Source organism: Diaphorina citri, unplaced genomic scaffold, assembly GCF_000475195.1.
Source record: "Diaphorina citri unplaced genomic scaffold, Diaci psyllid genome assembly version 1.1 scaffold63, whole genome shotgun sequence".
Lineage (NCBI taxonomy): Eukaryota > Metazoa > Arthropoda > Insecta > Hemiptera > Psyllidae > Diaphorina > Diaphorina citri.
In genome coordinates, this window is record NW_007377500.1 from 255427 (window position 1) to 272338 (window position 16912).

The window sequence follows — 16912 nt, forward strand, 5'->3', positions numbered from 1 at the left end:
ATATTTTTTCATTAATTTTTTTAGTTTTTTTGGTATCGTTTTCGTAGACACTGTATCGTTCTTCTCATTATTGACATGCTGTCAATGTTTCCGGATCCTAAGTTTATTTTATTCAGTTTGTCTTTCTATAATGTTCAATTTCCAATGATCTTAAATTTGTTCGAGAATCGTATAAGGTACATACCCACTTTTCATTTCACACCTCTCATTTTCCACCTTGACAGACATTTTTTATTATTATTATTATTTCGCCTATTGTTTCTGTATTATTTCACTTATTATTTCTTGGTGGTAGAACTTGCTTCTCACGTCTTTTGTTTTGCACGCCCGCACGTTATTGTCTTGCAGCAACGCCTAGTGGGTACTGACGCTGCATCCATTGGGTTTCAGACAAAGGTGTCCACCTCCCGCTCGATCTCCATGCAAAGTTTTGACGAGGCTCTGGCCGCTGGGAGTGGAAACATCACCTCGCCTGCGTCTACACCTGTCATTCCTGAGGAGAAGGAGATCAAGTAGAAACAGGAGGGTTAGTCACAAACCTTTGATGCCCTTGGGGTATATGCCAGAAGCCGGATGCAGAATATACATATTAAACATCCCATTATCCCTAAGTGTTGTTTAGAAATGCAGGATGTATTGACTATTATTAGGTCATTCCATGTAGTAGGTATATGAAAATATCGTCTGCAAACATTTGCTACATAATCTACATATACACTATCTATAGCAAATACTTTGCAAATTTACTGTTGCTGATTTATTCAGCGTATTTTTTTACACATACACTATTGAACGCCCTATTTATTCCCGTAAAAACTACATTATATGTAAATAGCATCCGGCTGCAGTATATACAGTAACATCCTAACTTAAATTAAAAATTCCTATAACCAACAATACTCTTATACTTATAATAAGGCCAAAATAAAACTTGGTAAATCTTTCAATAACTTAATAAATAAAAAACTCTGGACTTTTAGTTTTCGCGTGTAACACCCGAAATACGCGTATAGATAAAATATATTAAAATTGTAAAACTAAAAGTCAAGAGTTTTTTTATTTATTAAGTTAACAATACTCTCTTGCCTTCTGAAATATTTTTCCTTTCTCTTTCTTTTAGTTAGTTTAAATCTGCGATTACAAAATGCGTGAAAAATCGAATAATGCACAGAAACCCTAACGTTTTGAATGAAAAATGTTCAGAAAAATCGACCCGGTCGTTCCAATTTTCAAGTGTTGAAAATTCTCTTTAGGCGTCACGTTTCCCCATCAACTACTAGCAGGCATTGTTAGCAACTTTTTCGAAAGTTAATTTGTTTACTTACAAATATGATTTTAAAATGTTCATTATATCTATAACTGAACCTGGATTCCAAACTTCCAACTTCTGGATCTACACTACTGAATGATCGTTTTGATTCAACGATTTTTCCTTTGATCCGATATTTGAGATGCGATATTCATATTGTGATTATTTTCTGCTTTGTGATTCCAGGTGAAGAAGCCAACAATTTAGACCTGTCTCCTGATTCAGGAATCAATGATCTGCAGAACCTCTCACCTGAAGAACAAGAAAAACAGAAAGCTGAATGGACACAGGAATTGGCCAGAGTAAGAGATTGTTATGTATTAACTGAAAATGTCAGCATTGAGCTTATAAAACAAAAAGGATTTTGATGGGTTTCAAGGTTTCTAGTTAGCTTCAAGGTTTATAAGTCGCGGATTCGATTCCCGCCTGGGGCAGATTTTATTCTGAACAGATAAGGTTCGTTCTCCGAACGGAACAGCTGGCTTTCTCCTATTCTGTCTTTCCCTTCCCTTCACTTTCGAGACGACAAAACCTTAGCAGTTATATTTCCCTCTATCAAACTTCTTTTTTTAATAGAATTTTTCTATAATGAGGGCCTGCTTTGAGTGACTATTCTGTTTGGGTCGTTTCAGGTTGAAGAGGAAATCAACACAAGGTTCGTTCTCCGAACGGAACAGCTGGCTTCACTTTCGAGACGACAAAACCTTAGCAGTTATATTTCCCTCTATCAAACTTATTTTTTTTTAATAGAATTTTTCTATAATGAGGGCCTGCTTTGAGTGACTATTCTGTTTGGGTCGTTTCAGGTTGAAGAGGAAATCAACACGTTGAAGCACGTCCTGGCTTCGAAAACTAAAACGGCACAGGATTTGAAAAAGAAATTGGGATTCACCGTGTGGAAAGAATTCAACGATGATCTAACTCAGAGCATAAAGAATGTTAAAGAAACGCAAGTGTAAGTGTCCATGTAACTTATTCATCAAAAAATCATGCTTTAAGGCAAAAATGTCTGGCGTTTTTGTGGCTTGGCAATGTTTGAAAGTCTCCACTCGAAAAAAAAGTAGAATGCATTTATTTTATTTGACATTCGGTCTGACATCCCAAGTACGTGATGTATGTTGATCAGTAGAGGAAAATATGTATTACATATTCAAAAAATATTACCGATTTACTGTTTACTGTACCAATCAGATTGCTTCATCCGAGAGTTACACCCATATTTATGAACAAAATGCTGGCTCTTAAGTTCGTGCTAAGAATAGTCTCAAGGCATTTGATTGGTCAATTTTGACTTGATGATTTTTTTTTGTCCTTAGCCAAATCCACAGTGTTGTAGGTTTTTGATTGATTCCCCTTTTTACCTACTCTAAACCAGGTTTTAGAAAAAGTCTGGAAAACGAAATTGTAGAATCAAACCTGAGGTTCTTCAGTCCCTATTGTCACAAAGACCCCAAACTTACTCTCAGTGCTTCTCCCATATCTCAAGACATATAGTAGCGCAGTTCAAGAAGTCCATTTTGCAGATTAATATCCTGCCAGCATACACACTCTAAAGATTTGGGCAGCATAGAGTCGGTGAATAGAAGTCCATCAAGATGATCCATCTCATGTTGAATTATTCGGGCAGCCCAACCTTCTGCTGTCCAGGAGTCTGGTTTACCCGTTTCATCAAGGCCTGTCAAGAACAAATAGGATACTGCTGTATTTATGCTCTCAAATTCAAACAATCCAGTAGATACCTGACTTGTAGGAGTGCTAGGTTGCAGGCTTGATTCCTGCATGGAACAGAATTTATTCCTAACAGACAAGGTTTATTCTTGGAATGGCTGGCTTTCTCTTCTTTCTTTAGTTTTGAGATGGTAAGACTTCCTCTAATAATTAAGCTTGTTCTACTTGGGTAAAGATTAACAAAAAAATCCTACTGACTCCACTATACACACACTAGGTTAAAGGCACTAAACTTCTGGGAGTACTATACACACAGCTTGTGTTACCTGTGAGTTGAACTTTTCTGTACCGAGGAACTTTAGCCTGGAGACTTTTAAGACTTGCACATCCTTCCAGAGCTGTGACTTTATCTTTATAGTCAAGGATTTTCATTTCTGGATTGATCCATACCTGAAATAAAGATGCAACCCATAAAAATTTAAAATAAAGATCTTGGTTGGACTGTGAGGGTAAACTTACACATTTGTCATGTCAAGGTACCTACCTAGGTAGGTATTACAGTAAACAAGGTAACAACAAGCTGGGCCCGTCCCTCCGGGAATTTTTCAGCCTGTAGTTTATTTGATCGTGATTAAAGAAAATCAATACCTATGTACCTACCTAATTTGTTTAATATTCAGTTTATTATTATTTTTGATTTGATTTTTCGATTTTACTTTCATGGCAATGATTTAAAATCAAGACTAAAGCCCATTCTCCCTTTATTCCCAATATAAGGTTCAAATCACCCATCCATTTATTGGCCTTGCTTGGCATAGCTCAACATAGGTGACACTAAATAACGACTGAAGTGTTATCTAAAGCTCATTTGTGTGAGAAAATGTGAAAAAAAATCCCCCAAAAACCAGTTTTTTTGGCTTTATGGTTCTCTGAACAAAATTTGCACTACCATTTTCGTGTTCCTGATAAAAAGACCTTTAATATGATATATAGGTTGACTAGGTTTGGATAAGTCCATCTATGGGGACAGACAGAGTGACAGTGAAAGACAGACAATACCAGAGCAAATACAATAGTCTGTCCCTTATACCTTTTTATTACTAGTGTAATAATAAAGGAAGGACAGACTAAAAAAGTACCCACAAATGCTTTCTTAAAGGTAACTATGCCAGGTAATTTGTTTATTGAGATGAGTACAGTTTTCCCGATGTTCATACTTACCATGTGAGGAAAGGCTTGCATTTCAAACTTCTTGATATCACCCTCACTGAAACTTTCTTCTGGATCTGGAAATGCTACTATGAACAATCTTAGTGGAAGTCCAACTTGAGGAGCACTCAGCCCAAACAAATCGAACCGTTTCATCACGTTCTTCATTTGGAGAATGATCTAAAAATGGAAAAAGCAGAACAGGTCTGTGAAACAGAAGGTATACTTACTTACTTATACTTAGAAGATCTTGGAGAGTGTTTGACTCTTGACGCTCCATCTGTCTGATATCACAACTCCATCCAGCTAAGACTCTATTTTCTGTTTTAAATGGTGGTGTTTAGCAAGCCTTCTTTGATTGGAGGGTAGTTTCCTTGCCTTGAAAGCACTTAGGACATGGGTTAAATTCCTATCCAGGACAAAACTATCCTAAACAGATGAGGTTTATTCTTAGCTTTCTCCAATCCTTTCCTCTTCAATTTTTAGTCAAGAAAATCCCCATTCTTACAGTTCAATCTATGGAGTTCTTACCTTTTGAATCCTATCAGAATTTATTTCAGCTGGGTCAATTGGCTTGCACACATTCCTAAGTACTGGATCTCCAATTTGGGTGACATGAAAGTAAGGTGGGTTCTTTGGTATAACCTTCTTTCGGAGAAGGTTCCTAACAACACTCACAATTTTCATTTCACTCTTACCCAGAGGTTAATGTGGTTTCATGAATTACCGACGAATCAAGAGGGTGTTAAAAGTTCTATCAAAGGCTATTTAACAAACAGAAAACAGATCAAAATTCTGTTAAAAGGCTACAAATTTTGTAATGATTGAAGAAAAGAGAAAACATTTGACCCGACTTTCCTTCCTATAGATAGGAGGAAGAGGTTTAAATATTTGAGGTTATGTTTACAACTGAATCTAAAATCCTAACCTCAAATTTGACATGCTCCGAGATATTAACCCTTCATTGCATCAAGTGTGGAACTCTGAAGTCTGAACAAATTTTTTCTTTCCTTCCTAGAGGAAGAGAAATTAATAATAATGTTTTCTCACAAAATAATATCCTTAATAATTCAACTGACTGTGGGTATTCCCACTGACCCTTGTCACTCCCAACTGCCAATGCTGTCACTTTTCAGAGAAGTATCAAATGAATGATTCCATTTCCCAAAATTTCCAAATTTATGGACCAAATGGCAGTCAACTGTTTACAACCAATCCAAATTCGGATTTACTAGGAAGGTACCTACATTGAAAAATACACATGAAGGCCTTAATATAATAAAAATATTTTAATTTTTATTAAGTTTGTTTAGAAATAGCTATAAGTATGCACTTCTTAAAATAAATTAAACATCATTAATATTAAAACAATCAGAATTTCATGAGTGACATTCTTGCTCTTAGGAAAATGTAAAATTAAAACATTAAAATGAATTACCTACTAATCTGTGAAATTTACAATTTAAAAATAGAAAACAAATCTACTTATGATTAGTAGTACAAATAAAAAATGGTATCTTCTAAAATGTAATCACTAAAATCATGGTAATTAAGTACCTACCTAGAATTAAGAGAGAAAAACTATAAGAATCTACCTATTGATTTTTTCAAGGTGCAGGTACCTAATTATTACTACTCATTATGTATTAAAAATAAAATTTTAACAAATTTACAAGAAATACAGTGTTGAAATCAAACAAAGTTAACATGAAGACCTGTGTCCTGTGATAAAAGTACCATTTCAATCCTCAGAACAAGGTAATAGTTGTAGAAAAGATTATTTATTTATACTTGGGTAATGGCAAAGGCTTGTGCACAGTTGACATTCTTGCTTTTCTGTATTCAGCTTCTTCTCTTTCTCTCTGTTCTCTCTCACGTTCCTGGAGATACAACTGCATTTCAAGTTCCCTCTGTTTCTTTGTACTTTCATAAAGTTCTCTCTGATGACTCCTCTCTTCTGTATGAAGAGTGAAATCCAATACTTGGGAACATGGCTTTATGGATTTCCTTGGAATGAAGGGTTTTTGATGTAATACAGATGGTGACTTTGCTTTGAAAACAAACTGTTCAGAATTAATAGAACATGTTGTGCTGTGGCTGCATGTGGTCATATTCAAACTCCCTTGGCTACTAGCAAGTTGCTTCTTTGCCTTTTGTACAAACCTTGGCAAAGGATTAGCATGGAACTCAGCCCATCTCTTTTCCTCTTCAATGATTTCCTTAATTTTCTCTTCCTTCTTTCTGAATCTTTCCTGTTCTCTTTCATAGAAACTGAAAGGCTGACACTTGGTTACTCTGTTCTTGTATTTTGTTGCTGTATCTGCAGCAAACTCAGCCCATCTCTTTTCCTCTTCAATGATTTCCTTAATTTTCTCTTCCTTCCTTCTGAATCTTTCCTGTTCTCTTTCATAGAAACTGAAAGGCTGACACTTGGTTACTCTGTTCTTGTATTTTGTTGCTGTATCTGCAGCAATACTCACTCCAACACCACGATGACCAACTTCTTTATTGATTACAGTCATACCATCTTGATCTGTTTCAACCACCTTAACACAGTTATCTTTTGAGTGGCCAACACATTTTCTAGGTAGAAACTCAATCTTCTTTTTTGGATCATTATTAGAGAAATTGTATTTTGGCACAGCCACTCTTCGAACACCAAGTTTGCGTTTCAACCACCTTAACACAGTTATCTTTTGAGTGGCCAACACCTTTTCTAGGTAGAAACTCAATCTTCTTTTTTGGATCATTATTAGAGAAATTGTATTTTGGCACAGCCACTCTTCGAACACCAAGTTTGGGTGGATTGAATAATCCTTTAGGGATAGGCAGTGCTTTTGGCTGATGAGCTCTAAGTTCTTTCATTATTTTCTCTTCTTCTTGAGAATGAGAAAGAATATTGCTTGGTCTAACTCTAGACTTGGTTTGAAGATTGGGTGTCTTGGGCTTTGTCAAAAATTTGGTAGTTTCTTTTGGGGCATATTTGTTTTCTTGCCTGGGTTTGAATCCTCCATTGGATTTTAAAGCTGTCTCGGCTAGGCTAATATATTTGTTATTATGCATGGAGGATACAGTTGGAGAATGAACACAAGACTTCCTCTTTCTTTGTTCACCTATGGCATTATTTTCAATACATTTCAAGGGAGTACCATTCCGAGGTCCATTCTCCTTATTTCCATTGATGATATCATTTTTGTTCACCTGCTTGGCATCATAAATAACAGTGGTTTCTTGATTATCAAATGTCACATTATGCTGATTAACTTGCTCAGTTTCATATGTCACAGTGGTATTTTGATTGCCTTGTAACATATCCTTATTGTCAATGAACTCAGTTTCATGGGCTATAGCATTGTCAAAACTCATCTTGCCTATCTGTTTGGCAAGATTGTCTGTTTCATCTTCAAATATTATTTCACGGCAAACTTTGTTCTGAATTTTGTCATGATCAAAAGTAAAGTTCTTGTAACATATCCTTATTGTCAATGAACTCAGTTTCATGAGCTATAGCATTGTCAAAACTTATCTTGCTAATCTGTTTGGCAAGATTGTCTGTTTCATCTTCAAATATTATTTCACGGCAAACTTTGTTCTGAATTTTGTCATGATCAAAAGTAAAGTTGACATTTCTGGGTACAGTTCTTCCTCTCAACTCCAACAACGGAGTTCTAGGATCTTTCCTTGTCATCATTTTGTGAGTTTTTAAGCTGCCTGTGATGCATAAGCCTTCCAAAGCTTCAAACAGAATCCTAGACCTTCTTCCATTCTGTGGATTTGGAGTCTTACATGTTGCTTTCACATTTGGTGTAAGATTCTCTTGTTGTATATAATCTTCCACGGGGTCTGGGGAGTTATGTTTGGCAGGTTCTGGAGTACTATGTTTGTCTGGAGTGCAAAATTCTTCTTCAACTTTGGGGACACATAGCTGGGAATTCATTGTCATTGTAGAATTCATGTTCCCCCCTTCAGACTCCTGTTTCTTGGAAAGATCAAAAAAGTTGTCCACATCACCACTATCATCAAAACCATTTACAAAGTCGACGTAAGTTGGGGCATTATACTCGAACTTTTGTGTCTCGCTCATTTTTATATTAATGTATAATTACAAATCTTTCAAAATTCTCCCCACATAAAAAAGACAGCAGTAGGGGGATTAGGGACTCAACCCGTTGGCGGTTGGATTTTACCGTACGAATGAAAGATGTTGAACGACTAATTTCTGGATCTGAATCTAGTTATTCTAGTTATATAGATTATGAAAGAAGTATCTAATTTACCACAAAATCAAAGAAAACTGATGAAAAATAAAATTCAGCTATTCAGCAAAACTTGAAACTTTTAACAGAAAAACTTTTTCAAATTTTTGAAAAAAAAAAAAAAAAAAAAGAAAAATGGAAAAAAAAAAAAAAACGAGAAATGGCGTTCTGCAAAGAGGAAATGTGCATAGAGGTTACGTCTCGAAGGAGTCGAGTCGACTCATTTTTATCACAAACCGCGAGATTTTAAAAATTCATTTTAAAAAACTCCATTATTTTTGCTGTGAAGTGTTTTTATTATTTAAATTAAGCTAAATTAAAAAATATGAGATTATAATTAATATAATTAAAGTAACTATACGTAATTATTACTTGTATATAATCAATTGTGTTTTCAGTTCAATAGATTAGTCAGATTTTGCCAGTCCCATAGCCCAACCTAGTTATTACCCTACCCATTGTCATTTTCCAAGGTAACATAGGTAATTTTGATGCAGAAGGCTATACATTATTTAAATTCGTGCTCAGGAGTCTCAGGTGTGAAATCCCGACACTGTATGTGAAACATCATACACATAGATGGTCAGTACTGTTAACATTTCAAGTACCATTACAATAAATATTCTTATTAGGTAGATACCTATATTTTTTTTTCTATCGTTTATGTCCACCTTTAAAATAGGTACATTAGGTAAATAGATATCCAGTGCCTAGCCCTAGTCCATCAATGCTTTTACTGGTTTAGTTGTTCTTACATCTGGGTCTTTTCCTCTTTGGGTGGGATTAACAAGAGCTATTTACTTATAAGGACAACTACTGAACACTCTGAAAATAATAAAGGCAACTTTATAATTTGTACTCAAATGGACACCCATCCAATTACAAGAAAAAAAAAATCAACACTAATTATAGTTTAAAAAAAATCTGCTTTTTAAAAGGGAAAACGTAAAATCGTAAATTTCATGAGTATCGATCGATGCGATCGCAAAACTCGCTTCGTTCGATCAGCGACATTTCAAAAGAAACCGCCCAAAAAGACGCGTTCACAAGACGAATGCCACGAAAGTGCAGAATGAGTCGACTCATCACAAAAATGCATTTTTCTGCATTCGAGATGCAAGTCAACAGTGGAGGATCGCATTTTTGCCTGTTTTAAGTTTTAATTTTTTGCTTATTGCTTATTGTGGACTTGTGCACTTTTTCCATGAATAAATTTTTGGTGATATTCGTATCTTATCTGTATTATCCCTACTTGAGGAGAACTCCGCATTCGATTTCAACAAAAATCTCAAATTGTATGGTTTATCCTGTGTAGTCCCCTTTGTCTACTACCTATTTTTATTCTGAAACACAAGAGGTAAGTATTTTTCATTTTAAGTTTTTTTCCATATAGGTGTCCAATATCCTACCCAACAAACACAACTAGTTCAATAATGAACAGTTAGTAGACCTCACACGTAAAAATGGGCCCATTGTGTGAACAATAGGACTGGGCTTCCATACAGTTAGCACAGGGTTTCCTTTTCCTATTCTAGTAGGGTGGGAGAAACCAACAAAGCCTATCGGTACTCCAAAGGTCTACCAGAGATGCAAAGGCTGTGCTGGTCAGACCTCCCCAAGAACCTCACATGTTGGTGAGTCCAACACTTTATTCTAGTGTCTGAGGAGGTGGTGGTGGTGGTGGTGGAAATCTTTGATCCCTTCATAGACAGTGAAGGCAATATGGAACATTACTTACATAAAACCACTCCTTCAATACAAGAAAGTCAGGCTGAACTGTGTTGGCTTTGCTATGGCTCTGACTTGAGTATTGTAATATCTATGGGCATAACATTAAAGTTCTTATCAAGTAGGTATATACTTACCATCTTATCTTGCTAACTGTACTTTTTACTTTCATTTCAGCCATTGTCACCATGACAAGTCTCACGGAAGAACTGCAAGAGTTCAATGAACTGTGTAGGGTTTGTGCAAACAATTTATTTTCTTGCCATTAAGTCCTTTTGTCTGTGTGTGTGTGTTTTTTTTACTAACCCAAAGAAAAACACCAAAAATGGTCTTTCTATGTGCAGTGGCAGCCCTAGTTGTTATCCTACTCCTCTGAAATTTTGTGAGGAAGAGAGAAAAAGATAAAGAAGCAATTATTACTCTCCCCTATCAGCATCAGATGTCTAAGGAGCTTCCTATTTAGTTAATAAAAAATTAATTTGTATCCCATTTCAATTAATTTTCAGATCCAAGAAAATGTCAAATGAACATTGGATGAGGGATCTACCAGTTTCTCTGCATTCCTTTCCCATCATTTATTTGGCAATACCAGGTAAATATTCTTAATTTCCCATACTTTTTTTGCTGTCCAGGCAAGTCAAAGTGACTTTTTTTGTAGACAATATGACATTGACTCATTCATTAAAAGCCTACTATGGTTTTCTTCCCTGGTCCTCTCAAATCAATAAACCTTGTTGACCTGGTATAAAGGAACAAAATTAAAAAGAATATTGTCCCTCCATCTATAAAAATAAAATCTCTAATATATTATTATTATTGCAAATATTTCAGGCAGCCAGAAGGGACATTGACTAACTGATCTCCATATCCAGCCCAATTGTGGCTAAGTGAACCATTTAGCAAGTTTGGCTCAGATAATCTTTCTGTAAGATCTCTAGATACTTTCGACCGAATATTCAGTTCAATTCTTCTACTTCGTTTATTTCAGGAAGCATATGCCGTTCACTGCACGGAAATCCATTCGAAGCAGCCAACTTCTGAACCAAGCCAGGATGTGAACTACATACTCTCTCACATGGAAACCTACAGACAAATGCCTCAGCAGACCATTCCAGTCACGCCTGTACTATCAAATGGTGTTCTGGTGGGTGCTTTAACCAATGGTGTACCTGTGAACTCGGATGATGGGGACAAAGGAGGGGATGCACAAAGTAAATCTACTGTGGTGAAAAGCGACTTGATCAAAGATCCGATTGCCAGTGATGACAATATGGAGGATGGGTATATGGGTATGGATTTTTTTTTTTTAAAGATGATTGTTTCACCGCCGTTTTTATTTCGTAGCAATGAAACAACCGCTATATTGGACGCCTGTGGTCTGTGTCGTAATATACCTATCCTGTAGTATGTCCCTCATCAGATGTGCGATAAGAGACATAATAATAATAATTGTTTTTATGTTGAACATTTTGTTCTCTGTGGCCGAGTGGTGAAGAGCACTGACTCTCAACCCGCAGGTGCTGGGTCCTGATCAGGGCGGAAGTTTTTCTCCTTTACTGTAGGCCAGGCTCCGAAATTCTGGAACATTCAAAGTCACAACTTGTGTGTGTGTTTTTTTATCTTTTGGGTCACTAGGAGCTACTTGCTAGGAAAACTCATTTTTCCCCCTCATTGTTTTCAGATGAACCTGAGACTGATATAAATCCAAAGGAAGTGATTGATACAGGGAAACCTGAATCAAAATCATTGCACAAGTGTGATCGCTGTCCGAAGAAGTTCTCCTCTCTGGCCAAATACAACTTTCATGTTAGCAACCATGGTGTTGATAAACCATTTCAGTGCTTCAAGTGTGAGAAGAGATTCCGATCCAAATTGGGTATGTTCTGTGTATTTACCTCCTAGCCTGGTAGTCTCTAGTTAAGGATAACCTGAAATCTTAGGACCTTAGTGTTGAATCGTAGAATTTGCTTTAGGTAATAATTTTGCTCTTTATTTGTAATTTCTTGTACATTGAATTATAACCAATAAAGTGTAAAGAATCTAAATAAATAAACAAATCATACTTGTGGCTGGACTAGGTCGCTTAAAGGGTAGCGCGCGGCGCGCGTGTTTATCCTAAACACAGATAAGGTTCGTTCTTGGAACGACTGACTTTCTCCTGTCATGTCCTCCTTCTCTCTTTGATTTCGGGACGATAAGACCTCGGCAGTTACAGTTCACTCTATCAAATCTCTCTCTCTCTCTCACTTTAAACTTCTTAACAGTTAAGCCCCTAGAAAAAATGAATTTTCACAAAAATTGGACAAACCATTCGAAAGTTATTGTGTAAAAAACAAACTGACAAGAAATTCGATTCCGAAATTGTCAAGTTGTTGTTGTTAGCTAATGTCAAGAATTGACCATTAGGCCATTTTATTGCGCGATTCCCAATATTTTCCTACAATGTGTGTGCCTGTGTGCTGGCTTCCAAGGCAGTAAAAAACAATGAATTATTTTCCCCAGGTCTGGACGAGCATGAGGCGAAGCACACGGGGCGGTATGAGTACGAGTGTAATGCGTGCGGTAAGGGCTTCCAGAACAAATCCTATCTGATCGTCCACCAGCGTGTACACAGCACCGACAAACCCTACGCCTGCAAAACTTGCCCGCGAAGTTTCAAAACCAAACAGACGCTCCTGGATCACGAGAATCGGCACATGGGCGTGAAACCGTACAGCTGTGAGATATGTGGCCGAGGGTTCATTACGAAGGGCCTGTGTAAGAGCCACCAGAAGATACATTCGGGCAATGATAACCGGCAGTACCCGTGTCCCGTGTGCAAGAAGCTGTTTGTGAGCAAGTCGTATTTGAACACGCACCTCAGGATACACACGGGTAAGTAGTAAGTACTGTCTGTCTCGGTAGTGTGGTAGTTCATCGTCTCCTGAGCGAGAGGGCGTGGGTTCGAATCCCTGCCGAGGTATGGAATTTTGTCCTCAATATAATTTGAGAATTTTTCATTTCATTTTACATAATTCAGTAACAATGGTAACATAGGTCATATGCGGTAAATAGATAAAGTGGCCTACAGTTCTTTTAGGATGTTGTTTCTCTTTAAGAAATGCATAAGGATAGCGATGGAATCAGGATCATCGTTGAGGACATTAGAGAGGGCCGAATCCAGAAAGGAGCTAGGGCGGAAACGCATCATTTGGCTAGACAGGACAGGAGAATATGTTCCACTGTTAGGGCAGTATTGCGCTCATCACAAACTGGTGGATCTTCTCTTCTGAACAAGAACGAATGGGTAATTTTGGTGTGCCCCATACATTTGAGAATTTGACGAGACTTTTCTGTCCTATTAAAAAAAGTATAAATGTTAGCACTATTATTTTTATTGTTAAAATAAAGATATGGCCAAAGTGGGGCTTTTCCCCTGCTGGTAAAAAAAAAAAAAAAAAAAAAAAAAAAAAAAAATATTAAATTGAATTTTCGACCTGTTACAGTTATTTTTTTGGAGTTTTGACCTCAGATTTGGATTTTTCCCAACTTTTTACATAGGAATCGACCATTTATTTGCCAGAACCTAACTCTCATTGGGACAAGTGTGAACCTTGTGGCTTGTTGTTTACCTCACAGGTAAGCCAGAACCTCACTCTTATTGGGACAAGTGTGAACCTTGTGGTTTGCTGTTTACCTCACAGGTGAGACAGTTACGTTGGTACTTAACTGAACAGTTATTGTTCACGCCTCTTATGCCTAAGCTGAGACTTTAAATATTTCCTCATTTCATTACATATGTATTTATATTATTTCTTCCTTCCCAGGCGATAAGCCATTCGTATGTGAGCACTGCAACAAGGGCTTCCTGACCAAGGTGGATCTGAAAATTCACAACACCATGCATACGGGAGAGAAATCATTTGTGTGTGAAACATGCGGTAAGGCGTTCGCTAGGCGGGATGCGTTACGATGTCATACACGGAGCCATACTGGAGAGAGACCTTATAGGTAAGTGAATGGAATTTTGTAATGATAATTTATTTATTTATAATGATGGCAACTTTACAATACATATTATTGTGTTTGTTTTTCCCAGTGGGTGTTCGTGGGGGTTTTTCTCCAACAAAGGGCTAACCTAGTTAGCTTGGTTGGTAGCGCGTCTGCCTTGTAAACGCTAGGCCGCAGGTTCGATTCCCACCCGCGGCGGATTTCATCCCAAACAAATAAGGCTCGTTCTCGAAACGGCTGGCATTCTCCCATCTTGTCTTCCTTCTTTCCGCTTTCGGGGCGATAAGACCTTAGCAGTTACAGTTCCCTCTGTCAAACCTCTTTTTTTTTAAGTAAATACATACCTATTTATTATTGAATCAAACTCGAACCTCAACATAATCTGTATAACATAACAAAATAAAAAAAAGTATGTTTATGATTCATGCTCGTTAATGAACTCTCTCACTCACTCCGATGGCGTATTAGGGATATGTGAAATATGTGAATCCCGTGCCGACCAGACTGCTTGCCTTTGCCTCCAAAGAACTCTATGTTGTGTCAACTCCTCTCTATCGTTCAGCCCCCATCTGTTGCATAGTCTCTTCTGCTTCTCATTAATGAAGTAACATTTGATTTCCAGATGTAACATCTGTGGTCAATCGTTCACTCAGTTCTCGCCCATGGCCATACACAAGCGTCTTCACACCGGCGAGCGACCTTACTCGTGTGAGTTGTGCAATAAGGCGTTCGTGTCCCGATCTACCCTGATGGTGCATAAGAAGAAGCATACCGTATGATCCGAGTCACTTGACGCGTCTGAACGGCTTCAAACTGAAGGTATGGGAGGGATTTCTTCGTTTTTCTGTTAACTTCATTTGTGAATGACTTGTTGCGTTAATAGAGGAATCCCCGGGAAGAGAAATTTAAATGAACTCAAAAAATACAGACCGAATAGATCAGTTGCGCTTACTTGGGTGATGTTTCAAAGTCATAGAGCAGGAAAAATGAGGACCAACGGAATTTTTCTTATCTTCTACGACTTCTAGATCCCGAGATAAATCGATTTAAAAAATGCCGGTAAATCGTGAACTTTGACGTCACGGCATACGCTCCCGTAGGCGATGACGTCACATCAAATGTCCCGAGCAAAGCTCCCTCGCAGGCAACGCATTAATGTGTTTGTGCGCATACGTTTCTGCGCAGTTCTTTCTGCTCCCCCGCTAGCGCGCTTGCATTATGGCGCTACCTAACGGACGAAAAAAACAACTCCGTAAAGTCTGACGTCACACATATTTGAGCTCTTTCATTAGAACGGAAAATAAAAATTGAATTTTCGACCTTTTAAAGTTATTTTTTCGGAGTTTTGACCTCAGATTTGGATTTTTTTCCCAACTTTTTACATAGGAATCGACCATTTAATAATAATTTTTACCCATTTGCAACTGCTCCATTGGCAAAAATACCAAAATGTGATTTTCCGATTATTTTTCATAATCGATTATACTTTCGATTATTTTTTATAATCGATTACGATTACGATTATCAATAATAATCGATTAATCGATTATCATAATCGATTATTCCCAACACTAATTTCCAGAGAAATGAGCATCAGTGGTACCGATACAAAGAAAGAGGAGAGATTGATTAAAAGTGCTAGAAACCAAATTCTGTCCCTGAATCTATCCGTAAAAATGGGTCTGAAATTTTAGAATAGGTATCAACATGCAAATACCTGGGTGTGAGTCTGGACAAAGCCATGAGTTTTACACCACATTTTGAATATGTATACTAGAAAGTGGGATATTTCTATTTAACAAGACTCAAATCGATGAACTTCAGATTCTGCAAAACAAATGTCTATAATGTTTGTGTTGGTGAAATCTGCCATTTGAATTGTAACAGGAGCCCCTTACAGAACACATATTGTAGATATGTTGAATTGTCTTGGTATTCTCAATGTCAGGGATACTCAATATCCTGCTTAATGTACTTACTTTTATACACAAAATGGTACTGGGACTGACCCCTCCATACCTATCAAATTTATTAGTTCAATCAAATCAAATCAATTTTATTTGTACATACACCTATACAATTGTATGTGGTACAAACTGTTTGCCTGCTTGTTCAAACTCCATACCTGGCCAAACCACTCATCTGACAGCTATGAAACCCTGTGAACCCACCGCCTGCAGTCCCGTGAAGAGTTCAAAATAAGGACAAGCATAAATATCTAACAAGGAATAGAAATAATTTATTTGTTGACAGTATTAATAAAAAAAAAAAAAGTGCAAACTCAATTGCCTACAAATTTATAATTATAGTTACAATAAATTACCTAAAGATCTCAAGGAGTTGAGTGTGGAGCTTTTTAAGATGCAGCTCAAGAAACAAATGAGATCTAGACAGTTGAAGCTGGAGGAATACTGAATACGAATATGTTTGTAAAATTGGGTCCTTTTTTTACTATAATAACCCCAATGTTGATTGTTCTATATTCTCATTCAATTTAATTGTATTTTATCATTCACTGTACATTCTTTGTTACACCTATGTTTAATGTTGTAAGATAATAGCCATCGATGCTAAATAAATAAATTCAATTCCAATATTATCTAGGAAATTGGGTACAGAAATGCTGTTTTAATTTAAAGATTTTTGATATTATACTTAGGTAGGTATGCCATCTTCTCTATAAAATATCTCCCCATACAGCATCTTGGTCTTTATTTGTAATTTTATCTGTATTTTTGGTAACTACAGACCT

General features: G+C 36.9%; 3 protein-coding genes and 1 long non-coding RNA gene across 6 annotated transcripts in view; 2 read left to right on the forward strand and 2 right to left on the reverse strand.

The window, feature by feature from the left end:
- LOC113471453 overlaps positions 1–1019 on the forward strand; it is a 2652-nt gene extending 1633 nt beyond the window's left edge. For both annotated transcript variants that reach the window (XR_003394147.1, XR_003394148.1), the window contains exon 2: positions 177–1019. This is a non-coding gene — a long non-coding RNA (uncharacterized LOC113471453). The remainder of the gene's footprint in view (positions 1–176) is intronic.
- LOC103519064 (zinc finger protein 260-like) overlaps positions 1–14994 on the forward strand; it is a 22503-nt gene extending 7509 nt beyond the window's left edge. Inside the window, exons 2-10 of the mRNA XM_026830506.1 lie at positions 1496–1611; positions 2116–2264; positions 7522–7640; positions 10348–10401; positions 11109–11459; positions 11852–12046; positions 12673–13044; positions 13977–14160; positions 14783–14994. Coding sequence (XP_026686307.1) covers positions 1496–1611; positions 2116–2264; positions 7522–7640; positions 10348–10401; positions 11109–11459; positions 11852–12046; positions 12673–13044; positions 13977–14160; positions 14783–14939 — 1697 coding nt within the window. The 3' untranslated portion in view covers positions 14940–14994. The remainder of the gene's footprint in view (positions 1–1495; positions 1612–2115; positions 2265–7521; positions 7641–10347; positions 10402–11108; positions 11460–11851; positions 12047–12672; positions 13045–13976; positions 14161–14782) is intronic.
- On the reverse strand, positions 250–5035 carry LOC103518907 (peptide deformylase, mitochondrial-like). Its single transcript, XM_008483990.3, has 5 exons — positions 4718–5035; positions 4199–4366; positions 3304–3427; positions 2770–2984; positions 250–493 (listed from the first exon to the last, which is right to left on the reverse strand). Exons 1-4 carry the CDS (start codon positions 4871–4873, stop codon positions 2791–2793), a joined length of 642 nt encoding a protein of 213 aa, XP_008482212.1. The 5' UTR covers positions 4874–5035; the 3' UTR covers positions 250–493; positions 2770–2790.
- LOC103519054 (targeting protein for Xklp2 homolog) lies at positions 5536–8510 on the reverse strand. Of its 2 annotated transcripts, none has more exons than XM_026830598.1 (4): positions 7748–8510; positions 6979–7587; positions 6651–6845; positions 5536–6506 (listed from the first exon to the last, which is right to left on the reverse strand). In XM_026830598.1, the coding sequence occupies exons 1-4, from the start codon at positions 8268–8270 to the stop codon at positions 5968–5970; spliced, it is 1866 nt and encodes a 621-aa protein (XP_026686399.1). In that variant the 5' UTR covers positions 8271–8510; the 3' UTR covers positions 5536–5967. The 2 variants fall into 2 exon arrangements, with proteins under 2 accessions (XP_026686399.1, XP_026686403.1); XM_026830602.1 differs by having other exon boundaries at positions 5537–6506; positions 6651–6732; positions 6866–7587.
- Positions 14995–16912: the final 1918 nt, after the last annotated feature.

Excerpts from the sequence above, each read along its gene's own strand:
- LOC103518907 (XM_008483990.3), bottom strand. The coding sequence starts at position 4,873 with ATGAAAATTGTGAGTGTTGTTAGGAACCTTCTCCGAAAGAAGGTTATA. Across the intron at positions 4,367-4,717 it reads ATTCTGATAGGATTCAAAAG|ATCATTCTCCAAATGAAGAA; the intron begins GTAAGAACTCCA and ends TTCCATTTTTAG. Across the intron at positions 3,428-4,198 it reads TGCAAGCCTTTCCTCACATG|GTATGGATCAATCCAGAAAT; the intron begins GTAAGTATGAAC and ends TCTTTATTTCAG.
- LOC103519054 (XM_026830598.1), bottom strand. The coding sequence starts at position 8,270 with ATGAGCGAGACACAAAAGTTCGAGTATAATGCCCCAACTTACGTCGAC. Across the intron at positions 7,588-7,747 it reads CCGTGAAATAATATTTGAAG|ATGAAACAGACAATCTTGCC; the intron begins ATGAAACAGACA and ends TAATATTTGAAG. Across the intron at positions 6,507-6,650 it reads TGGAGTGAGTATTGCTGCAG|ATACAGCAACAAAATACAAG; the intron begins ATACAGCAACAA and ends AGTTTGCTGCAG.